Genomic DNA, 25,993 nt, shown 5'->3' with positions numbered 1-25,993 from the left:
GCATGAGTGGAGAGGAAGTATATGAAAATGGCAGCCTTTTGAATCGGTGGAGAAAAGATAAATTAATTCAGTGAAATGGTGTTGGGACAGCTGGCTAACCATCTGGAACAACATAAGTACAATCCAGACTTTGTCATATACCTGAATAAATTCCAAATGGATTAAGCACTTCAGTGTAAAAAATAAAACTGTAAAGATGCCAGGATAAAATACGGGAAACATTTATATAATGTTAACTTGGGAATATTTTTCTATTAATGTCACCAAAGGGAGAAACTATAAAAAGAAAGGTTGGATTGGTGGATTACGTAAGAAAAAGAAAGCAAACATCACCATAAATAAAGTTAAAATTGAAATGGTAAGTTGGAAAATGTTTGTGACATGTGACAAAGCAATATTACTGAACTTGTGAAGAACTTCTGCAAGTCAGTAAGAAAAGTGAGTGCCTGAAAGGGAAAATTGGGCAAAAGACATAAAAAGGTAATTTGCAAAAATAATACAAATAATAAACACATGAAAAGTGTTCAATTTCTTTAGTAATCAAAGCAGTGCAAGTTAAAAAATCAGGCACCACTCTGTCAATCAAACTGGCAAAGTTTTTTTGTTTTTTTTTTTAATAGTGTGAAGTAGCTGCAGGGGTGTGGAAGAGGCACTAACCTCTGTTGGTAGGAATAAAAACTAATACTTCGGGCTTCCCTGGTGGCACAGTGGTTGAGAGTCCGCCTGCCGATGCAGGGGACACGGGTTCGTGCCCCGGTCCGGGAAGATCCCACATGCCGCGGAGCGGCTAGGCCCGTGAGCCATGGCCGCTGAGCCTGCGCGTCCGGAGCCTGTGCTCCGCAACGGGAGAGGCCACAACAGTGAGAGGCCCGCGTACCGCAAAAAAAACAAAAAACAAAAAACCAATACTTTCTGAAGTTGAGTCTCACAGTTTCGAAAGTCATAAAATTGTACATATTTATCAATACAGCCGGCTGTCTTTATCCACCTGGGTTCCGCGTCTGCAATTCAACCAAGCGTGGCTCCTGTACTATGTTTAGGATCCGAGATTGGCTGAATCTGTGGATGCGGAACCTGCGGATATGGAGCGTCGAGTAATGGACTTGAGCATCCGCGGATTTTGATATCTGCGGGAGTCCTGGAACCGATACCCCAAGGTACGACTATTTACTAAATAATTAAGCCTGTTGGGGTTTTTCCTAAGAAAAATATTACAAAGATTTTTATCTATAAAGAAGATTATAATACTGAAACATTGAAATCTTATGGTTATTAATAGTATGGATTTTTTTTTTTTTTTTTGTCCAGAGTGCTCGGTTTTTGTTTGAGATGGTAACAGGAAACTTAAGTTACTAGGCACTCACAACTCTCTCTTTCCCCACCCTCCTCTGCCTCCCTTATATTGTCAATTTTCCCTTCTTTTAGGGCAGCTCAAGGTTTAACCATGGCAGAGCACATAAAAATTGGTATATCCTTAGGTGCCCACTTATGAATCGTTTGTGAGTAATTTGCATTTTTCTCTAGAAAAAGTGATGCATTTCATCAGTTATTTTTGGTCACAGGCATACCCAAAGAAATTATTATTACTGCCAAGGGTGCTCTATAGAGCTGAGCAGAAAGCTGTAATGTCAGGAGATTGAGGTTTGTGGTTTGTAAGAGAGCTCAGGACATTTAAAAGTTTTTTTAAGGATACGAAGTTAAGTGACAGCAAGGATAAAGTCTTAACACTCAACTCATAATTTGCTTCTATATAGAATGTTGAATTGAAATCTAAACTAGGTGAGAAGGTCAAAAGAGAGCATTTCAGTATTTTTTAACAACTAAAAACTAAGAAGCAAACTATTTGAACATTATTTTTGTATCAGTTATGCACCGGGTGCTATGCTAGACTCTTGGGAAACAAAGACGAATAAAAATGGTGTTTACTTTTAGGAAGCTTATAATATAGCAGAGCTCACGTTTCTAGGCTCAAACAATATCCTTGTATGTGAAGAATTTCCCATGTGATCTTGGAACTCTGATTGTAATCTTTCAGAAATGAGGAGGCCAGGAAAAATGTCAGAAGATGGAGATAGGAAATCATCCCTGTTTCCAAAAGGGAATGGAGAAAGTAGATTCTCATAATTAAATAAAACACTAGAATGAATTATTGAATAGATGGCTGGTTTTCTTGAAGGACTATTATTGGTTCATTGTGAATAAATCATACCAAAAAGGACTGTAGTCATCCCTCGGTATCCACTGGGAATTGGTTCCAGGACCTGCCGCTGATACCAAAATGCTCAGATGCTCGAGTCCCATAGTTGGCCCTTTGTATCTGTGGGTTCCACGTCATTGAATTCAACCCACCTCGGGTCACGTATGTATATAGTGTATTTATTGAAAAAAATCCGCGTATAAGTGGACCTGCAGCAGTTAAAACTCAGTGTTGTTCAAGGATCAACTGTACTATGTTTTCGTGACTTGCTGGTCCTACTAACTGGATAGACGATCCCTTGATTTCTTCAAATCACTGGAGACTGTCTCTCATGATATGCTTGTGCAAGATGGCTGGTTTTTACAGGGGGCTTCGTGGATGCATATGGTGTCACCAAGGTTTCTTGAGAGGTCTGGTTGGGGGGTGGGGAGAGCGAGCCCTTGATGGCTGGATCTTTCCACCCTTTCTTCACCTAGAGCAGCTCCTCTGTTACCTGTTTATGTATTGGGAATCTCTTTCATTTTGTTTGATAGAGAACTTCTCCTACCAAAGAAAAAAGTTTGAAAGCCCCTGGATTAATTGTTGGTGGGTGCATGCTTGGTTGAGTATCTGTAACCTCCACAGTACCCATTAATGGACTGATATCACCTGAATCTCCAGGGACACTGCTCTTGACTTTTCTCAAAGACCTGTTGACAACTTCAAAGACAAGCTTAATGGTTTTCGAATGACTCCACGTGGAAGGATAGCTAAAAATTGGACAGAAAAATCGGGAATCAAAGCTGTCAACGTTAAGAAGAAGAAACCTAATAGGGATAAATGTCAAATTCTGTACTTAGGTCCCCAAATTGAATTGCACAGGTGGGGAGAGGCATATGAAAAAAGATTTAAGGATTTTAGTTGACTTCGATCTCAGTATGTCACCAGCCTGATGGGCTTCCAGAGGTGCTAATAAAAACCTAGCCTGTTTAAACAAAGCATAATGTCTCGGCTTAAAAGTTGTTTCCGGGGCTTCCCTGGTGGCGCAGTGGTTGAGAGTCCGCCTGCTGATGCAGGGGACGTGGGTTCGTGCCCCGGTCTGGGAGGATCCCACGTGCCGCGGAGCGGCTGGGCCCGTGAGCCATGGCCACTGAGCCTGTGCTCTGCAACGGGAGAGGCCACAGCAGTTAGAGGCCTGCGTACTGCAAAAAAAAAAAAAAAAAAAAAAAAAAATTGTTTCCTCAAGGAAGCCTTTCTGGAACTTTCTCCCAGAGTGTGTCAGGCAAACCTGTTCCATGCTCCCAGGCCCCTGGTACTTTCTTCCCCAGAGCACTTCCTGTACCTTCTCTGCATGGTAGGCTTGACTGTCTCCTCAGCTGGACTGGGCACCAGGCCTGGTGGGTTGGTTTCTGCCTCTAGGGTCTGAACAAACGCCTGGCACACGTTAGGCTTTCAGCAAGTGTTTGTTGAACAAAGGATGCAATTGTCAGTTCTGGGAGCCATCTTTTAAATGGAATGTGGCCAAACTAGGGTGTATTCAGAGAAGGGTAGTTAAGAAGGTGGTTAGTCTCAAAAAATTTTCCTATGAGGAATTTGAATATACTGGGCATGGATAATGTGGAAAAGTGCAGATATAAGGGTCATAAACTAGCTTTTTTCAAGTGTTGAAAGTGGGTAGTGACTTAGGCATTGTTGCAGGTGATGGGCGTGTTTGGGCAGAGGAACGGAGGACAGAGGGGGACTGGGGTGTGTATGAGATTAAATAACAGATTGCAACTCAGGGTAAGACAGCACTGTAGAGCAGACCCATCTAAAGTTGGGAGGGCTTGTCTTATGATGTGGTTGGAGCTGCTGTTTTTTGGAGTCACCCCCTGAGGGTGAGAACCACTATCAGAATAGCTGAGGAGTCTTTTTACAGGCAATAAGATGTTTAAGTAGAAATGGTCTCTGGGGGTCCTTTCAGTTCTGATGATTTGGTGATTTTATATTCATTCTCTGGAGAGAAGAGCAGAGACAGTTTTCCAAGTTATAAAACATATAAAATATGTTTGTCATTTACTGTAGGGCGGGTGGGTGCTGGAAGGAGGACAGGTGGGTAAAGAGCCATGGAAGGGGCCACATGAGGGAACTGTCTTGGTTAGGGTGACGCTGGGTGGGTCTGTCTTCATGGTTCTTAGCCCAGTCCTTCCTTCTTTCCGTGTCACAAACCTATTACGCAGACTGCAGGGGTTTTTTGTGTGTGTGGATAAATTTTAGACACTGTTTTTAACAGCATCCTGAAGATGTTGTAGTCTTACAGCACCCCTGAGAGAGTTATTTCACAGAAGGGAAAGCCAAATGAGGGTCAGAGAGACGAGGGAACCGGTCTCGGGCTGTGCAGCTAATGACAACGCGTTTCTTTTGCTGCAGGACAACTTCTGTATATTTGCATTGGTGGTTTGTTAAAATCACCTGCAAGAATAGTAATAATTTGGCCTGGAAACCATAAATTCTATTTTTACCTGTATTGATTGGGTCCCCGTGAGTGCTTAAGCTTTTTACAACTTCATATCGGAATCCGATGCTAACTGAAGTGAACTGATCTACTCTGAAAGATCCTTACATATTATTCAGTAACTCTAAATTGCTTGCAGTTGCTAATGGAGAGGACCATTAGATCAGATGCTCAGAGAGCAGCAGCTCTTCTCTTCAGGCATCGCATCATTCCAGACTTCCAGAAAGAGGGAGCAATGGAGGCCTGGGGGCCTGGCCATCTTAAAGAACCAGGGATTGGGGGGGGGGTCAAGCCCTGCTCATCCTAAAGTGTTTGCAGGACTTCCCTGGCGGTCCAGTAGTTATGGCTCCGCGCTTCCATTGCAGGGGGCACAGGTTCCATCCCTGGTCTGGGAGCTAAGATCCCACATGCCCTGCTGTGCAGCCAAAAATAAATAAATAAATAAAGTGTTTGCATCGTTATGGGGAAGAGGCAGTTGTGGCTCATTTCTTTTCCAGGTTCACTGTTGCTATCTCAGTTGGTAAAAATATGTTGATTATTCACGAAAACAAAAAGAAATTACTTTTAGCAGATTAAAATGAAATGCTAATCAGTGCTGAGTTCTTGGAAATCTTTGTGGCTTATTTAGCAACACAAATTGGTTGATGTAATTCTGACAGAAGCAGTCTGTTTTTTGCTTTATCCTGGGGGTGTTCCAGCTGTTTCTTCCCTGAGAAAAGTGACTTTGTGTTTAAATTTTCAGGGTTCCAATTCCTGAATGATTAAAATAAAAGAAAAAAAGAGGAAAAAGATTCACAAGATAGTGCCATGTAGACAATAGATTCTTAAATCTTATGTAGGTATGTATGTGTTAGGGATGAGCACAGAATGAGAAGGCTCAGTGCTTTTCCTGAGATATGGAAACCCTCCGCATTTGTGTCGTGGGATTGGGGAACTTTCCCTTTCCACTCCTCTCTAGTTCTTGTGGTTGGACTAACACACAAGACAGATTAACAGGAGAAAAAGAAATTTTCATTTGCGAACATGCAGGTCTCATAGAAATGGTACCTAAGAAGTGGCCAAGGAAGGGAGCTTTTATATTTTTTAGACAAAGAAACAATATGCGAGAAATTGACAGGACAAAGAAACTTGGGTTTTGGGTGCTCAATTAGTGAAGAATCTAAGCAGGGTTTGGGCTTGGGGTAGTCAATTAAAGACATAATGAGGTTTGTTTATACAGGCTTCTCAGCCCTGAATTCCCTGTCTCTGAGTGGTAAGGGTGTCCTTCTACTTCCAGAGGCAAGGAGTGCACCTTCCACATGGGAGATTGGTCTCCTGTTTTCAGGAAGACAGAGAGGAGGGTCAGAGTGTCCATCTTGCATTGGCCATTTCTTAAGTGACTTTAATTCAAAATAATCAATATGCCACTGTGACATATTTTGAGTGGCCTGCCCTGAGTCCCAACAGTGTTCTTTCGGGCTGATTTGACTGAATTTGACAAAATTCATTGACTAGACTGCCTAACTCGGGAGGAATTATAATTAAATGGTGACTTGATGTATCCTAGTACAGTAAGTCAGTTGCTTGGTCCTTGGTGAACCAATCAACATATCTTAGCCCACCTCACTCCCACACTTCAGCATTGATGCCTCCAGACCTCAGGCTTCTTCCTTCTTCCCCTTCCCCCCACCCTATTATTTCATTTGCTCCTTCCCAAATTTACTTCCCTCCCACTCAGCCTAGCCTGAGATCCGTCAGGGAAGCTGCTATCTCCCCAGTGTCCTCCATCCCTCAGCCCAGCCCTCGTGGTCTGCATCCGGCAGTGCTCCGGGCAGCTGGGAGGCCTCCCTCTCCTCGCTGCACTCAGTTCCATCCCCTCCACCCCTTCCCCTCAAGTTATCTCTTCCCTCTTTCAACCCTTCTTTCTTTTTTTTTTAATAATATGTTTTATTTTTAATTTTTTTTACAGCTTTATTGGAGTATAATTGCTTTACAGTGGTGTGTTAGTTTCTGCTTTATAACAAAGTGAATCAGTTATACATATACATATGTTCCCATATGTCTTCCCTCTTGCGTCTCCCTCCCTCCCACCCTCCCTATCCCACCCTTCCAGGCGGTCACAAAGCACCGATCTGATCTCCCTCAACCCTTATTTCTTTACAGCCTCCTTCTACTTACCATATAAGTCTTCCCTGTCTAAAAAAGATACCACTCCATACCTCATTATTTTGTAATAACCTATAAGGGAAAAGAATCTGAAAAAGAATATATATAACTGAATCACTTTGCTGTACACCTGAAACTAACACAACATTGTAAGTCAATTATACTTCAATTTAAAAAAAGTTAAAAAAAATACCACTCCACTTCTGTCCTGTCTCTTGCCTTCCCTTCACACAGAAGTTTTTTATGAAATGAATCAGTAGTCATTCTCTTCACTTATCTCCCATTTACATCATGAACCACTGTATCCTGACCCCTGGCCCCCAACCCACCTGTCTGCAGAGCGCTCTTGAAAGGGTAAATAACACCCTGCCTTTTTGCCAGATCTTATTAAAGCCAGATCTTATTGCCTGCCTTCTTAAAAGACTTATTTTTCTTTTGGCCTTTTAGTTATTAATTATTATTATTTTTCAAGAGCCAAGTTTTTTTATTTGTTCATTTTTTTTTTTTTTGCGGTACACGGGCCTCTCACTGCCGTGGCCTCTCCCGTTGCGGAGCACAGGCTCCGGACGCGCAGGCTCAGCGGTCATGGCTCATGGGCCCAGCCACTCTGCGGCATGTGGGATACTCCCGGACCGGGGCACGAACCCACGTCCCCTGCATCGGCAGGCAGACTCTCAACGACTGCGCCACCAGGGAAGCCCTATTCGTTCATTTCTTGCATTTGAAGTAGTTCTCAGTGACATCCTCGGCCTGACTGAGACTCTTTGCCTTAGTCCTTGGCCACCACGCAACTGCAGCAACCACTTTACGGAGCTTCCCTCTCTTGTCAGTTTTACAGAGGCCCCCTCATTCCCCTAGTTTCTTGTTGTCATCCACTTGAATTAGGTTGATTTGGTGTTCAGCAAAAACAGCCTCCACCGGCTTGACCCACACAAGCTCATCACACGAAGATGGACGCGAGCACACAACGATGGGCTTGGCGCTGGTCTAAGGCTTTGGCAGCTTCCCGAATTCCACGTGCGAGGCCATCGGTCGGTGAGGGTGGTCTTCGGTACCTCCTGTAAAGTGTTCTTAATGTCTGTTACGCCTTCCAGCAGCAAATCAATGCCTTCCTCAGCCATGGCTGTGGGTTACGGGTGGAGCTGAAACTGGAATACACCCGCCAGCTTGGTGGCAACAGGGAAAGAGAAACTTTTCTTTATTTTAGTTTTTAATTTTGGATTTTTAGAAGTAGGAAACTTTTACCTGAAGGAGAGGCTTTGAGGAGTCTCTTCCCTGCTGTAAGGCTGATGGAAATGACATTTCTTGGGTGTGTTGAAGTACAGAGGATTCAGGCTTCCTCTTCCCCCGGAGGCTTCATCCTCCATTTCAACTCTACAGATTTCTGGGCATGAGATGAGGAGGCATTAGTCTCCTGCTGTTTCAGGTGTCGCCGGATTGTTGGCTGGGGTGTGTGTGTGTGTGTGACCTTCTAACACAGGCAGGTGCATACTTTTCATGTATTAAGTCATTTACTACTCACAGTGATCCTGTCCGTGGGGAAACTTAGGCACAAAGAGGAAACTTGTCTGGGAACACCCAGCTATCATGGATTTGAACGGAAGTAGTCTAGGAGAAGCCAGAAATCATTGCCGAGCACTTTTTAGCCTTTATCTTCCTCATTGGCTCTCTCTGACCCTTTTTCCCTGCTCCCCTTTTTAGGTTCCTTAAATGTTGATTGGTCTCAGAAGCCAAGCCCCCCACCCTCTATTCATCTCCTGAATCCAGCTGTTTTCTGTATCTTCACTTAGACGCCCCACAACCACGTGAGATTCAGCACATCCCCAAACAGAAAACCCCTCACCCTCCCACCGAACCAGCGTCCCCTCCTGTGGCCTCTCTCTGTGAATGGCACTGTCCTCCATTCAGTTATTCAAGTTGGGTGCCAAAAGTCCTTCTAGATTGCTCCTTCTCTGTTGTCTTCCACCTGGCTTTCAAAGCCCTACACTGCCTGGGCCCTGCCTTCTTTCCAGTCTCATTTCTTAACCCTCACCCTTGCCCACTGTGTGCCAGCCATCCTTGTCTTCTCTCCGCTTCACAAACACAAGCTTATGCTGACCCTGGGGCACTTGTCTTAGCTGTTTCCCTTGCCTGGAATTCCCAGTCTCCAGATCTGTGCATCGGTAGGTCCTTCTCGACATTCATGTCTCTGGGTAAATTTCAGCTCCACAGAGAGGCCTTCCCTGACCACCCAGTCTAACACAGCTGTCAGTCACCCTCTATCACATCACCTTACTTTAATTCTCTACATTGCACTTATCACTGGCTGATGCTTTCTTATTTATTGATTGGTTTATCATCTCTCCATGGGATGTAAACTCCGTGAGAGCAGTGACCTTGTCTGTTCTGTTAGTCCCAGGATCCCAGTACCCAGAGCTGTGTCTTGCATATAGTCAAAATAATATTGATAAGAGCTGACATTTGTGAGCATTTCCAGTGTGCTTAGGCAGATAGTAGTACAATATATAATACCCTCATGTGGTAATATGTACTTTCATAATAATATACAGTGTGTATATTAATTATATAACATACAATATAATACATATATATTACACATATGATATATGTATACTATGTAATATAAAATACCTACTATATACAATATATATCATATGTACATTATATGTGTGTGTGTATGTATATCCTCATGGTAATATAATAACAATACCTATCCTCATATGGTTTGGTGAGAATTAAATGAGGCAGTATTAGTAACATCTTATTATGATTATGATTGTCATTAGTATTATTATGCCTGGTTTGTAAATGAGCAAACTGCGGTACATAGTGGTTAACTACCTTCACAAGATCGCGTGGCCGAGACATGGTGGGGTCAGGCTTGGACCCAGGAGTCTGGCTGTAGAGCCAGATGCTCAGTAAGCTCGCTGGGACCTCACCGAACACCTTAACCTCTTAGCTCCTTTCTGCCCCACAGCCATAGGAGGAGCGCCCAATGTCTGTTGCCTGGATTTTGCCACAGATTCTTAGCTGATGTCCCAACCTCCAGGTCTGCTTTTGAATTCTACTAGCGTGGTCAATCTAAAATGTAAATCAGAACTGTTAGGCTCCCAGGTCTCTTAGACTAAAATCCAAACTCCTTTTCTTCATAAGCTGAATTCTCTTCACATCTCTGCCCGTATTTCCTACTTCTTCCCCATGTGCACCTTTATTCCTAATGCACCAAATTACCCTTGGGTCCGTGAACACACTGTGCTGTTCTGCAGCTTCCTGCAAAACAGAGGCTGTTTCCTTTGCCTTGCTTAATTTGACAGATTCTCAAAGCTTGTTTCTATTAGAAACTTTCTTAGTGTTCTCCCTAACCTCCTCCAACCCCATGGGGCTGCCTACATTGGGTGTTCTCTTCTCTCCTGTTTCACTTTGTGCACAGTTCGATCATGGAAGTACTATATTGTACTCTTCTGGGCTCCTGCTATGCTCCCCTACCCCCCAACCTCCAGCCTTCCCTCAACCTTTCCTGTGGACGTTATCATTTTGACTGGCTTCCCTCCACCCCTGGCACCTAAGAGAAGGCCTGGTAAATATTAGGCACTCAGTAACTATTTGCTGAATGAATACTAACTTCCTAAAGGAATTTGAGGCAATCCTATATAAGACAGAGCATTATAATATATTCAACATTAATACAAACATTTCAGAAACCAACTAGGAAAAAATTATGTTCTTGGAATGAGTTTATTCCTGGAATTGGGCACAATTTAACTTTGAGGTTTTTGGCTACCAAGATAAAAAGGGAGGTGTGTGGGGGCAGTTTCATCTTCATTTTCTAGGGAGAGGAAAAGGTTCTTCCACTGAGACAAGTTTTTTCGTGGTCCTGAATTCTAGGAAGAGATTCTTCCACGGAAAGGACATTGGATTTCCTTAAGGACAGTATTTTTGAACGTAAACATTTGTAAAAAATTTTTCTTAATAAAAGCTCAAGGTTTAACGTTGAATTGCAGCTCCAAAGGCATTTGTTTGGGGTCCTACTTTAATACAGTGCCTGTATTTTTTTTTTTTTTTTTTTTTTTTTGCGGTATGCGGGCCTCTCACTGCTCCGGACATGCAGGCCCAGCGGCCATGGCTCACGGGCCCAGCCGCTCCGCGGCATGTGGGATCTTCCCGGACCGGGGCACGAACCCGCATCCCCTGAATCGGCAGGCGGACTCTCAACCACTGCGCTACCCAGAAAGCCCAACAGTGCCTGTATTTTTTATTTGGATATATTTATTATAGGGGTGGAGCTTAGAGAGCCTAGAGATTTTGGTAACTTACCCAACAACCATAGCCCAGGCACCTCTTATCAATAGATCCACTTTCCAATGTAAGTTATTTTTTGGGAGGGGAAGTGTGTGGGTTTAGGGCAAGCTTTGGCAAGTCCTGAATCAGCTATTTTACATTTAGGTCTTTGGTGACTACCAGGGGTTTAACTTTTCCATGTTGTTCATTGAAGAGATTTCTTGCATTAGACACCAGGTGGTCGGTCCACCTTTGGAGGATCTCTCGTCAGAACTTAAGGGCCTGCACAACTACTGAGCCCGCGTGCCACAACTACTGAAGCCCGCGTGCTTAGAGCCCGTGCTCTGCAACAAGAGAAGCCACCACAGTGAGGAGCCCATGCACCACAACAAAGAGTAGCCCCTGCTCGCCACAACTAGAGAAAGCCCGCATGCAGCAACGAGGACCCAACACAGCCAAAAAAAAAAAGAAAAAAAATTAATTAAAAAATGAAAAAGAAAAAGAACTTAAGGGCCTGGCTTGTGCTGCCTGGTTCGAAGGCCATGTTGCCTTCATGAAACAGTGAGCTCCAGCAGTGTGGGGCAGGGCCACTGTAGTTCTTCACAAACTATTAGCTCAAGCACCTATATAAGCCCCGGCTGGGCCTCAGAGTTGTACATCCTAGAGTTCTGTGCCATCAAGTATTGGGAGGGATAATTTTGTTCTAAAAGATTTAAGGACAAAGTATTATAAAATAGTCTGCATTCACTGAAAAATATATTTACTGAGCACCTGTTGGGCGCCGGGCACTGGTGGGTACCGGGGGATAGTCTTAGTGCCCAGGTAGAGCTCACCGTCTAGTATGATTTCTGTCTTCACTGATGTTACAATCTAGACAGAATCATAAGAGAACCATTCTGATGAGACTGTCAGGGCATCCGTGTACCAAATAAACTCCTAGGTAGCTGAGTTCATTCACCTGTTAGATGAGGATGATTTAGGATTGTCCATTTAAACATTGGAGGGTGTCTGCCAAATGTTATCATTTGAGATTTAGCATAGCCGATACAGTCTCTTCCCTTGGCCCCTTGTCAGTGAACAAGATCAGGTATTTTTTTGTTTTGTTTTTTCATTATGAAAATTTTCAAACACACAGAAAAGTAGAATAGTAGTCCAATGAACGGCTTTATAACCATCACCTCTATTCAATAGTTGTTAACATTTTGTCATATTTGCCTCAACTATTTTTTTTCTTGATGTGGATGTGTTTTAAAATTAGTTACAGATATCATGACATTTAACCTCCAAACACTTTTGAATGTAGCGCTGATATTTTTGTCATGTGGTCAGCAGCCTCCAAGGTGGCCCCCAGTGATCCCTGCCTCCTGGGATTCATGCTCTTGGGTAATCCCCTTCCATTGAGTGTAGGCTGGACTTATTGATTTGCTTCTAAGAAATAGAATATGGCAGAAGCAATGCGATGTCCCTTCCAAGATTAGGTTATAAAAAGATTGTAGCTTATATCTTGGGCATCCCCTCTCTCCTGTTCTTGATCTTTCACTTGCTCTGATGCAAACCAGCACGGTTGTGAGCTGCTCTATGGAGAGGTCCACGTGGCAAGGAACTCATCTCTGGCCAGGAGCCAGCAAGGACCTGAGGCCTGTTAACCATGTGAATGAGTTTGGAAACATCCTCCCCTAGTCAAGGCTTGAGATAACTGCAACCTGGCTGACATCTTTTTTTTTTAATATTTGGGATTTTATTTTATTTTTTTAATTTAAAAAAATTGAAGTGGGCTTCCCTGGTGGCTTAGTGGTTGAGAGTCCGCCTGCCGATGCAGGGGACACGGATTCGTGCCCTGGTCTGGGAAGATCCCATATGCCGCGGAGCAGCTAGGCCCGTGAGCCATGGCCGCTGAGCCTGCGTGTCCGGAGCCTGTGCTCTGCAACAGGAGAGGCCACAACAGTGAGAGGCCCACGTACCGCAAAAAAAAAAAAAAAAAAAAAAAAAAAAAATTGAAGTATAGTTTATTTACAATGTGTTTATTTCTGCTGTACAGCAAAGTGACTCAGTTATACACATATACAAATTCTTTTTCTATATTCTTTTCCATTATAATTTATCCCAGGATATTAAATATAATTCCCTGTACTATATAGTAGGACCTTGTTGTTTATCCATTCTATATGTAATAGTTTGCATCTACTAACCCCAAACTCCCAGTCTATCCCTCTCCCTCCCCCCTCCCCCTTGGCAACCACAAGTCTGTTCTCTATGTGTGTGAGTCTGTTTCTGTTTCATAGATGAGTTCATTGGTGCTGTATTTTAGATTCCACATATAAGTGATATCATATGGTAGTTGTCTTTCTCTTTCTGACTTACTTCACTTAGTATGATAATCTCTAGTTGCATCCCTGGCTGACATCTTCATTGCAGCCTGTGAGAGACCCTGAGCCAGAGGCACCCAGCTAAAGCTGCCTGGATTCTTGACTCACAGAAACTGTGAGGTAATAAATATTTGGCCTTTTAAGCTGCTAAATTTTTGAGGAAATTTATTATGCAGCTATCAATAACAAACACACCTACATAGCTCCAATCCCATTAATCCTAGTAGGAGCCTCTTTGAGCAGCTGCTGAGCTGTGAAGGGTACAGCCAAGTTGTCAAGAGGGAAGAGTGCTTATCCTGCTGTGATGGGCGGCAGGCATCGAATTTCAGTTGCCTCAAGTTACATAGATAAAAGGTGTTACATCTTTTAGAAGTAGAATCTTATCTTTTAGTCTCTCAGGAGACTATTATTACTACCCATTCTGATTTTAGCAGTGTTCTTGTCTTGGCTCCGAAGAAACCTGGATCTATTCCGAGATTGTAGAGCTTGGCACACAGGAGCTTTCTGTCTCTGGATTCAATGATCTTTGAGAAAGTAGTGTGCAATGGGGAGAGAGTTATGTGGGACATTCTTAACCATCTAATGGTCAGGATACATGGACAAGAATGTTCAGTAGGGGAGTAATAAGGCCTCCCACAGAGTAGGAGCTAAAGACTCAGTCCTACACTCGGAAAGAAGCGTCACACAGAATTGTATGTGATATCCAGCATACTCATGCGTATATCATTTGAGAAGGTATCAGATTCCCTTTTTTTTTTTTTTTTGGCCATTCTCAGACCAGGGATCGAACCCAGGGCCCGGCAGTGAAAGCGCTGAGTCCTAACCACTGGACCACCAGGGAATTCCCCAGATTCCCATTTTTAAAGATGAGGTCAATAGCAGTTTGGTTTCATCCAAAGGGACCTATGCCTATTGTGTGAATCTGAGTAAGGTCCACCACTCTGGGCAGGTGCTAAACAGTTCTGGTGGTTAAAGGTTTGCACCGGTTTTTGGTGATTGCTCAGATCTTTGAAAGTGGTTGCAGATCCTGGATTCCAGGTAAGGTGAAACCTGGAGTCCATAAAATGACGGCAGATCCTCCAGAAATGTGGAGTCTGCTTGCAGGGTCCTGATGGCCAGACACAAAACCTGCCATTAGAATCTGCTACTATTCGTCGTTCTTAAAAGAAGGATAAGTTCCTTATAAAAGGATTTGAATTTAAATTTCAGCATGACATTGAATTCAGTCTGATGTGTTGTTTCATTAATTAAACCATATTTAGGGGCTACCAGATAGTCTTTATTGAATAAAGAGACAGAACAGCTGGTGCCTCTGATTACCCAAATACAGAATAGCCAAGGCAGAAATGAAATTAAGGGGAAAGCCTCTCCTGGGATGTAGTTTGAGTTGGGTGCTCTATATTCTTTACCCTCAGAAGGTGTACTTGGGAAAGTGAAACAGGGGAGACCCATAGAACTTTTACACCCCTCAAATCTCACTGTTTCAGTTGAATGTCTAGTCAGATTCAAAAGCAGCAATATTTCAGCAACTTCAAGAAGAGAGATAAATAAGAAGGCCGATCATCAGTGAGTCAGTAACGCTGCGTCATCATTAGAGATGTTAGCTTTGGTTCTTGAAGACTTCCAGAAGCTGCTGTTTAATGTGATTAAATTATAGTAATAAGTGAATCTGAGCAGGCGTTTGCCTCCTCCTGAGAAATATTTTCCTAAACTGGATTTCCTGTGTGTGAAATTTTTCCACAACTGGTACAAATCCTTTATCCAAATTTCCTAAAATTACAGTATATGTGCATGAATGCTTTGAGTGCATGGAGTTCAGAAGGTGCTCAGAAACATTAATAGGAGGACTGAAGTACAGAAGAGCAAGTGCAATCCCAAGTGCAAGTGTATGTTCATCCTTGTCTCATCCATAGGGAATTTTAAGAGCTGGGACATCAACAAAGAGAAGATTGGGAGAAAGAGGTGAGATGATTGGTATTGGTGGTCATTGGGGAAGGGGTCAAGATAGTTCATACTCTCTGGAAAGAATTTTCTTGTATGTTCTTCTAGAGAGTTTTGTAGAAGATTGGAGGAGTATCTAGTTGCCTTCCAGAATGAAATCTGAGGAGGGATTAAATTTAGGGGCTCCTTCTGGTATCCCCCCACCCACCTTTATTTTTTTCCAGAGTGTGAGCCAGTTGGTGCAACTAGTAAATGTCAGAAAGTTGTCAAAGTTAATGGTTTTAATTCTGATATTTACTCATAAGGACCATTAATAACCTCATATATAAGATAGCACCACCCCCCTCATAGTTGAAAGAATCACATATTCAGTGATTTTAGAGTATGCTGGGAATATGAACAAGAGCTCTTTAAAGGGAGTGGCCTGCCATGTGATTTCTGACAAAGAGAGGTCTGACCAGGAGTGTAAGAGAGACTAGAACATAGATTTCCTTCAGCTTTGCCCTCTGGGAGAGTCACATGCAGGAAAAAGAGCTTCAAGGATGTGTTCTTTGAAGGTTGGCTGGTAAGATTACTGTGACCTGTGCTATCCTTGGGGAAAGCACTCAAAGTCTTTGTCTCTCAAGTGTTCTTAAAGTCCCAGTTAATTAAAGGTTGAGAGGGACAATTAGAAATAGGAATGATATCAACATTGACTTCACTGGAGTTATCTGCTTATAAACCCATCAGTGCTCAAGTGTAGGGAACGCTAAGTAGGTGAAACTCGTAATTACTCTTAATTCTTAGATTAATAGAAAAATGAGTGCTTGAAAATCTTTTGACTATTAATCTTTAATTTCTCTCTAGAACGATATTCTCTCCACAGCCAGTCTTTTATCTTCTGCCACTTATAGCATTTGGAAATTTAGCTAAATGGCAGGAATGGAGCTGACAGTGGCCAGTAAAAGCTGGGAGCAGAATTAGTAAGGGAATAGTGGATATAATTCAGAGGTTCATTTCTACTTCCAGTGCTCTGGAACAAACATTCTGCCCACTATCCCACAGTGATATATGTGAACACAAGTCATCGGTTTTTACTTAGAAGTATGTTAGTGGAGACTTACTTTCCTAGGGTATTGTGCAAAATAAATATGGCCGTAAATTCTTTGTGTGATTCCAGAGGAAAGAACTGGGATCAATGGTAGATGTACCAAGGGGACATATTTTGTCTCAGTGTAAGGAACTATCTAACCAGAGAATTGCCTGCCTTGCCCAGGAAATGAGGGAGAAGTCCCTAGAGGGGCTGCAGTTGGGGACTATCTGGTAGGGAAATGGGAGAAGGGATTTCTACACCGCATGGGAGGTTAGACTGTTCTGCCCACAGCTGTAGTACTTGTTCTATTATTGTTGACGAGTGTAAAATAATTCCTTATGTTAGAATAGCACCTTCTAGTTTGCAAAATGCTTTCACATTATTACATTTTTCAATCCTTATAATAGTTCTCTAATCTAAGAAAAGACAGATCAAACATACTTAAGGCTATCAACATCTTGACTGATGATTTCTACTGTGATAGGCACCAGATGGACAGAAAAGTAAAACAGAGGGTTACCTGCCCTCAAGGAGATTAAAAACTACCTGAGGAGATAGGACACACACATAAATAAGACTGTGAGATGACGTGTGGATTACCTAATGAGTGATCTAGACCAGTGGTTCTTAAAGTGTCGTCCCTCAGCAGCATCAACATTACCTGAGATCTTGTCAGCAAGGCAGATTCTTGGGTGCCACTCCATACCTACTGAATCAGAAACTCCTGGCTTGGGGTTGCATGGGGGATAAATCAGTAGTTTTAAAAAGCCCGCTAGGTGTTGCTGATGCATGCTCGAGTTTAAGACCACTGACATACTCTAGTCTGGACCAGTGGTTCTCAAACTTCAGCGTGCATAAGAATCATCTGGAACAGCTCTATTCAGAGTGTGGTCTAAGAACTGCAGGCTCTCCAGGGAATTTTTATGCCTCTAAAGTTTAAGAAACACTGACCTGGAAGCTTGTTGAAACACATACTTTCTCCCAGTCATTCTGATTCAGTAGATGGGACCTGAGCATGTGTGATGCTGATGCTGGCATCAGGTTATCCTTTGAGCAGCCCTGCTCTAAGCAGTTGTCCCTCTGGGGTTTGGCAGGGGAGTGGGCAATGAGAGGTGCTAGGGGAGTGGACAGTGCAGGTAGCCTTCCTGGACTGGAGGAGGGAGAACTTGATCTGAGTCATAAGGGAAGGGTTGGGTGAGACAAGTGGAGGTTATTTGAGACAGGAAGGATGGGATGAAGGATGGTGGTGGGATGAGCTCCTGGCATATTTGACTGAAGTAGAGCATTCGCATGAGGTAGACCTTGACTTGTCCTGCCGGGGCCTGGAGAGACCTATCTGCTGGCAGCTCTCATGCATCCTCCCCGAGGAAGAGGCTGAGAGGCAGGCAGGAGGCAAACAGCCTTGCTCTGTTTTGCGGTCCCTCCCTCTGGTGGGACTTTTAAGATCCATGTTCCTCTCTATTTGTCCTCTCCTCGTCCCTCGGCCCTTAGGGAGTCCCATGTGCCCTGGGTTCCTCACCTCCCAGTGTTTCTGATATTTTCAATCTTTATTTGCTCTCACCAATGGTTCATGGTCCACACACCAAATCTGGGGGCTGGCAGGGAGTTACAGGTGCTCAGATATCCCTCAGCTCCCTCTGTCCATCTCTACAGAAACTGGGGGGCTGGTTTACCTACTGAAAATGAGGCTTGAGTTGCCTCGTCACCCAAGCCTGCTCCTTCAGTGCCCTTCGGAAGTGCCCGTAGTGTTTGTTTTTGCTAACACCCTCCACTAATGAAAAATGGGCTCACTTGGTGAAGCCTGGGCGTGCTGCAGACTTGAGACTTGGGCTTGTCCTCTTCATCTCTAAGCAGAGTCTAATCTAAACTCAGTCTCCCTCTTAAAAATACTTCCTGCCAAGCTCAAAAGGCCAAATCTGGAACAATTTGAACAGCAAAAAGAATAGTGAGAGTACTGGATTATAGGCCATAGAATAAAATATATATCGACAAGTGCACACTTAAATAAATAATGGAATACGTCAGTAAATGGGGGATGAAGGGAGCAGTAGCATTTGGATCAATACATGTAGAAGGATTGAGAGAAATAGAAAATCCTGATTAGGCAAACACCACAGTAATAATTGTTTCAGATGACATCTACTGATGGATACTAAAATTAGTGGGCCAAAGTTTGAGGAGAAACAGGGTATTTATACAGTCTCAAAGTTTCTCTCCCAAGGCTATTAACTGCAAAAGGAAAAATAGTGACATTACAGTGAAGAAAACTTATAGACACCACCTTCACCGCATGGTCAAGGTTAACATCCCCAGTGATATGGACATATGGACATTGTGGACCCCCTGATATGATGCCCCGAGAAGGGGTATTAGGGTTCTCCAGAGAAACAAGCCAATAGGAGATCTAGATATAGATATCTAGATCTATCCATGTCTATTTCTCTTCTACAATAAAGTCATATTGACTCATACAACTGTGGAGGCTGACAAGTCCCAAGATCTGCAGGGTGGGTTGGCAGGTGGAGACTTGGGAGGGCTGATGGTGTAGTTCCAGTATGAACTGGCTCAAGACCAAGAAAGAGCCAATGTTTCCATTTAAGTCTGAAGGCAAGAAAAAGCCCATGTCCCAGTGCAGAGGCAGTCAGGCAGGAGGAATTCTCTCTTACTCCAGGGAGTCAGCCCTATCGTCCAATAAGGCCTTCATCTAATGGGACGAGGCCCACCCACATTAGGGAGAGCATTCTGCTTTACTCACTCTACCACTTAAATGTTAATCTCATCCAAAACACCCTCACAGAAACACCCAGAATAATGTTTGACCACATAACTTAGCACCCATAGTCCAGTCAGGTTGGCACATAAAATAACCATCACAGAAGGGTTCATAAAAATGCATGACTACTCTAATTATTAACCACCTTAGACAAACCCAAGTTGATGAAAATTTTACAAAATCACTGACCAGTATTCTTTAATAAGAGTGTCAAGGCTATGAAAGACAATGCAAGCCTGAGGAGATTGGAGGAGACTAAGGCAACCTGATAACTAAATGCAGTGTGGGATCCTAGCTGGTACCCTGGAACAGAAAAGGATACTAGTTGCAAAACTAATAAAATTTGAATGAAGCCTATAGTGCAGTTAATTGTATTATATTGATGTTAATTTTTTAGTTTTGGTAAACGTACTATGGTTAGCTAAGATGTTAATCTTAGCAGAAGCTGCTTGAAGGGTATACAGAAAGACCGGAGGATTTCTTAGTAACAGAGGGTATTTTTATATTCTTTAAATTTATAACTGTCTTGTGTGTATATATACATATAATTGTGTATCTACCATGAAGGCTAAATTCTATCCTTTTTTTTTTTTTTGGCAAGTTCCTTTAAAAACCCTTAGACTTTTGTTCTTTTTTTCCTTCTGTATTCTGTGTTCCCTCCCGACTAAAGCATCCTTTTGTAAACGTCCACAGCTCAACCCTCTTGCTGTTGCATGGAGGGTCTTTATCTCTGAGGTGGTTCTGCTCACGGCATATTGTACAGAGCAGAGAGCATCAGGCTGGGAGTCAGGAGGCCCAGGTGCCAGCATTTTTAGTCTGGTTCTGTTACTGACTCAGTACCCTTCCGGTTTTAACATTCTGAGTCAAGTGGCAAATTTGGGCTGAACACTATATGCGGTAGTTGATGTACGGATCCAAATGATTATGTTTAGTATTTTTTCCCTTTTATCAAGGTCTTAAGTGCTCAGATTTCCTAAGTTTTTATAAACTCATGTACGTTTTTTCCTCTTGCCCCCCAAAGTCTTTGGAGTCTACAACAGAATTCACAATTTACTCTGGCATTTCCCTTAGACTCTTTCCTTTTAGCCATTTAAGGAAATCAACATTTTGGGGGGCCAGGAAGCCAGTGTAGCTCTCCTTTAACTTGTTTTCTCCTCTCTGAAACTGGGTCATATGTGTAAAAGTGAGATTTGAAACAGGGCTGTCTGAACTGAAAGCTTCTATTGCCCTGAGACGGCTTTGAAAGGAGGCTTCTGGTGGAAAGATGGATAGAATCTACCAGATGGAGAGAAGTGGGGGGCACAGATGGGTTTTGGGGGGCAGAGGTGTGGCAGTGGGAAGCATGAAGTGTGCTGGGGAGTGGAGCTGTTCTGGGTCTGCTGGGGTAAAGGAGGATGAGGGATGAAGCTGGAACATGGGTGGGAACAGAGTGCGATGAGCCTTGGATTCCAGGTTGAGTTTGGACTGTATTTCATAGCCCATAAACCATTGAAGGTCTTTGTGAAAGGGAGTGCCACAGTGAAAAGAGTGTCTTACAGATTTAAGTATGGGTGGGGTATGGAATGGACCGGAGAAACAGAGGTCTCTCCTCATGAGTGCTGGTGTTTGATGAGTTAACCAGATACGGTGCTAAGTGCTTTACATGTGTTATGTCATTTAATTCTCACAGTAGCCCTAAGAAGTACCCTTAATAGCATCCCCATTTTCCAGATGGGAAAGCTGAAGCTTTGCGAGGTTAGTTAATGACCAGGCTTTCCGTAGTGAATAACAGTGGTGACAGGATGTGACGTAGGATGGATCCGTTTCCACCTGGGCTGCCTCTTTATCCTGCAACACAGTGGCCTGGAGACGACCTGGGGCAATTGTAGTGGGTAAGATGTGATAAGTCCAGGTGATAAGGCCTGAACTAGGTCAGCCGTGGTAGAAAAGGAGAGCTGGGAGCGGCAAAGTGAGACATCCCTGTATGGGAGCCTGATCCCAGGGCTGGGTCTGCAATTTTAAAGCTTCTCTTTATGTTTGTTTCCTGCTGGTGCTCAGTGGTGAGAACTTTGCCAAGACCATGGAGACATCATGGGAAGCCTTGCCTCCAAACTTCCTAAGTAGCTTAGGCTTCTTGTTTCTCCCGAGGAAATGAATTAATTTAATAAAGTAAGTGCTGAGGTTGGGTGTGCTTGGCTGGGGTTACTAGAGATGGTTTAAGCAAACTTCCAGGTGTTCTCAAGCACCTCAGACTTTAATGGCTAGAGTTGGAGACAAGGAGGTGCCTCTGGAGGTCTGGGGGTGATCAATTCTTCCTTTTTCCCAGGAACCCCCTCTCTCATCCACGTATCTTGATATGTTTCCAGTTACTTCCCTGCTTTGCTGTTGTATGGGTTGATATATCACAGAATTGTTTAACTTGCTTTACTTTTGTTTCTAGTTATAAGTCAAAGGGGGTACATGCATTTGGTTTTGCAAAGCTTTTTTTTTTTTTTTTTTTTTTGCGGTACGCGGGCCTCTCACTGCTGCGGCCCCTCCCGCCGCGGAGCACAGGCTCTGGACGCGCAGGCCCAGGGGCCATGGCTCACGGGCCCAGCCGCTCCGCGGCATGTGGGATCTTCCCGGACCGGGGCACGAACCCGCGGCCCCCGCATCGGCAGGCGGACTCCCATCCACTGCGCCACCAGGGAAGCCCTGGTTTTGCAAAGCTTTGGATGCACACTTAAACGGGCATATAATGGGTGCGTGCTGAATGCTGTTGTGACGTAGTGGGACGGTGAGGGCTGGCCCAGTGACCTCTCTCTGCTCTCTCTGCTGCAGGTGATAAGAAGTACATCATGGGGCCCAAACTTTCCACTCTAGACGCCACCGTCTTTGGACACTTGGCACAGGCAATGTGGACCTTACCCGGGACGAGACCTGAGCGGCTGATAAAAGGCAAGCCCTACAAAGCTCTTCAGGTTTGGGGAGTCGCGGGGGGCGTGGAGGATGGGAGCAGCACAATGGAGAATCCCAGGCCAATGCCCCTGAGCTTGGCTGTGCTTCATGGAGGCGCCAGGCCGTGGTGTGTGGGGCCAGGGTTGGTTTCCTGTGCTCAGGACATGTAGAGGCCGAGGAGAGACCCGGCTTCTCACCTGCCATCTCGCTCGGACCATGTTCTTTGCAAAGCTGACACAAATCCTGCCGCGTTCTACACCAGGGCTCTTCTTCCAGCTCCTTACGTAGTGGACTTAATACTTGTCACTGAAACAGGGCTTGCATTCCCCCTAGTGCCCTTGTTTTGTTGGTCTCCCTTACTTTCCTTTGGACTGTGGTGGCTCACCAGTTTCTGGTTTATCCAGCACTGCGGCAGCCGTGGTCGGGTGGGGCTGATGAGCTCACTGCCCATCTCACATGCTCCTTTTGAATCTGAACTGGTCTCAGATATTTCACACGTGCGTATAGGTACGTATGATTCTGCGTCATTTGAGTTCAAAGCACTCCCTTCTCCTTTTCCAGCGGGGTGTCTGTGGATCATACGCGGAGAGTAGTAGAGCTGGAAAGTTCAAGATAGTGGGAAAATGGGGAAAGTGTCAACAAATGCTTTGTAAGTCTAGTGCTATGTGAGGTGTTATTATTGATATTATTATACATGCATTTTGACCAAAGAAATGGTATCTTTGTTGTGTGATCTTGATGTAAGGCCCATGAGAATTACAATTCTAAACTGGAGGGGTCGAAGTGGGATGAGTGGGACCGGAGCTAGAGGATGCACATATGTGTGGGGTGGGGGTGGGGGTGGTTGCCAGAAGTAAAATTGGCAGTGGGGCAGGGAAAGTCAGCTCAACCTGGGTTGATGTCAAGGGACCAGATCTTCATGTGTGTATGTGTGTGTGTGTGCGTGCATGCATGTGCGTTGGAGTGGGGTGGTGGGATGTACATGGCAGCTGGGGCCTCTGGGAGAGGCTTCCTCTGCCTTGATGAATGGGAACCATTTTGAGTCATCTCTGGTTTTAAACAGTACCTAAGCAAGTGCCCAGGGCCTAGGAATGTGGGCATCAAGGTTCCATATTTCGATTTGGGGAAGGGGATTGACAAGAGTTAGTCAGGATTTTTATACCCCAGCTGAGAGACTGGAGGTGTACCTGAGATCACCAGTGAGTAACATATAGAGTACTCTTAATTAATGTTGGATGGACTGATGGATGGATGGATGGATGGATGGATTGAGGGATGGATGGATGGATTGAGGGATGGATGGATGGATGGAACCAAGCAAGACAGAATCATACAAGAAACTGAGGCAGGTGAGCAAGTCATGTGTGGTAGTCGTGGGTGGGTGGGTGGGGAGGTTGGTGAAGTCTATAGGTGTGTGTGTGTGTGTATACTCATGTGCATGCCCAGAGATTCAGAACAGGCTAAAGGCAGCAGGAGTAACTCTCCAGATTGGTGGGGATGGGGCTCTAGATACGTTACCAGACTTGGTTGGAATGGATCAGGCATTGGCTGAAGGTCTTTTAGAACAATAGCTAGGTGGGGACAGGGATAGTATGGACTTATATTTAATTTCCTAAGTGATCAGTATGGAGGTGTTCCTTGTCTTGTGATGTGTTGGAAGTTATCTAAATTGAATATGTTATCATATTGGTGATGTTTGTAGCACTTAAAGTAGTTTCCCTTTATTTTAGTCAGGTTTTCCATGGTGGTCTAAAAGATAGTGATTCCTTTTTGTTCATCTAGGGGTGTGTTTTGTATTTACTCTTGCTTCCTGTTTCTTTGTACTCCCTCCTTCCCTACCACACCACCTTTACACACCTATGAGTACACACACACTCACATCTACTCATATGCTTCTATACCCACATGCCGTGTACACACTCACTCGTACACATACATTTACATTTCTACCCAAGCACATACACACACACCCTATGCATACACACTCACACACACACCTTATGTGCACACACACACACACACACACTACAGTTGACACTCAAACAACACAGGTTTGTACTGCATGAATCACTTATACGTGGTTATTTTTCAGTAGTAATGACTACAGTACCACACAGTCCATCTTGGTTGAATCCACGAATGCGGAGGAACCTTGGATACAGGGGACAGACTCTAAGTTCTTTGCGAATTAACCCCCATGTTGGTTAAGGGTCAAGTGTATTGAGGTCATCTGTTATTTAGTCAGAAAGATTTAGGTATCCAGTATCAGTAGAAATCTCAGATTGTACAGAAACCCTTCTCGAAGAAATGAAGCATCTTTTGTGAATTTATTTATGACTTGGCCCTTTCCTCTATTATTTCCTGGAGGGACTTGAGGCATTTAGTGTTCTTTTTAAATAAATGATCAGTGTTTTTGGAGAATCGATTTTGAGTCCCATGCGGAGACGCACACATTTGGGGGAATCTGATGCTGTCACCTGCAGGGCACTTTGGCACGTAGATGCAGATTCTTAAAATAAGCCGGTAGCTTCCAGCTCTCCATGGGGACTGGAGGAGGACAGATCATTCAAGTGCACAGCAAGCCTCTAAAGCCCATGTCGGTCATTATTCTATGCCCCTTTCTAACCTTTTGATCGGAGCTGCTAATGCAGGCAAACTACTAATTTGATCTCAACTTCTTTCTCTGCCTTTGCTCTTTTTGTGGTGGAGACCTTCAACGGAGAAGTAGAAACAAACAACCAAGAGTCTGGATAATTTAGAACTGGCTCACATCCAGGAGTGGAAGTGGCTTGGATCTGACAGTTTTCTGCCTTAGCTTTGGAACAGCCAAGACACTATTGTCCTTGCCATCTGTGTGAGTGTGTGTGTATCAATATTAGCTTTTTGGTCCTAGATATTATTTAAAATAGTCTAGCCACACAGGCTACTCTGGGAAACATCCAGAATCATGAGAACTTTTCCTTAATTTAGGTGAGTAGGAGGACAGACTTTGAATACTCAGCAGTTCTTAAAATATACATAATATGTTTGTGTATGATATGAAATGTCATTTCCTTACTAGAGAAAATTTAGAAAAGATAGAAAAGTTTAAAAAAAATAAAATTAACTTGTGACCCCATCACCCGCAGAGAATATCCGTTAATATTGTGGTATGTTTCCTTATCTTTTATCAAGTACATGTATATATGTATGTTTAAAAGTTGGGATCATTATGTTGATATAGTTATAACCTGCAGTTTTTTTCAAAAAATTATTTATATTTGGCTGCGTTGGGTCTTCATTGCTGCGCTCAGGCTTTCTCTAATTGTGGCGAGCGGGGGCTGCTCTTCCTTGCGGTGCATGGGCTTCTCACTGCGGAGGCTTGTCTTGTTGCGGAGCACGGGCGCTAGGTGTGCGGGCTTCAGTAGTTGTGGCACGCAGGCTCAGTAGTTGTGGCTCACGGGCTCTAGAGCACAGGCTCAGTAGTTGTGGTGCACAGCCTTAATTGTTTCGCGGCAGGTGGGATCCTCCCAGACCAGGGCTCGAACCCGTGTCCCCTGCATTGGCAGGCGGATTCTTAACCACTGTGCCACCAGGGAAGTCTGTAACCTGCAGTTTTTAATTAACTGTGTATTATGGCCATTTCCCTTGTCATTAAATATTCTTCAAAACAGTGTATTTAGTAGTTGCATAATATCCTATCCCATGGCTACATTGTAATTTGTGTGATTAATCTTTTTCTGGACTTGTGGGTTGTTTCAAATAATTTTTACTAACATTCTGTATTAACCACGGTGCCACCAGGGAAGTCCCGAATCTCAGTTTTATTATCAGCAAGTTTTTTTTATTAAAA

The 25,993-nt window shown here is 43.8% G+C and overlaps 1 protein-coding gene and 1 pseudogene across 7 annotated transcripts in view; one reads left to right on the top strand and one right to left on the bottom strand.

The window, feature by feature from the left end:
- The window catches only part of FAXC (failed axon connections homolog, metaxin like GST domain containing), a 94,900-nt gene that overhangs the window by 46,663 nt on the left and 22,244 nt on the right, over positions 1-25,993 (top strand). For all 6 annotated transcript variants that reach the window (XR_014297613.1, XR_014297614.1, XR_014297615.1 and 3 more), the window contains one exon: positions 22,045-22,161. Coding sequence is in view for 1 of the 6 variants with exons in the window: in XM_082668881.1 (XP_082525007.1) it covers positions 22,045-22,161 (117 nt within the window). In the remaining 5 variants the exon portion in view is untranslated. The remainder of the gene's footprint in view (positions 1-22,044; positions 22,162-25,993) is intronic.
- On the bottom strand, positions 7,524-7,936 carry LOC309831814 (small ribosomal subunit protein eS12-like; annotated as a pseudogene). Its single transcript has one exon. The product of its transcript is annotated as a small ribosomal subunit protein eS12-like (transcript).

The sequence above is a fragment of the Grampus griseus genome (genome assembly GCF_964374135.1).
Source record: "Grampus griseus genome assembly, chromosome: 13".
Classification (NCBI taxonomy): Eukaryota; Metazoa; Chordata; class Mammalia; order Artiodactyla; family Delphinidae; genus Grampus; species Grampus griseus.
The sequence above is the reverse complement of the archived record's forward strand: the minus strand, read 5'-3'. Positions and strand labels throughout refer to the sequence as shown.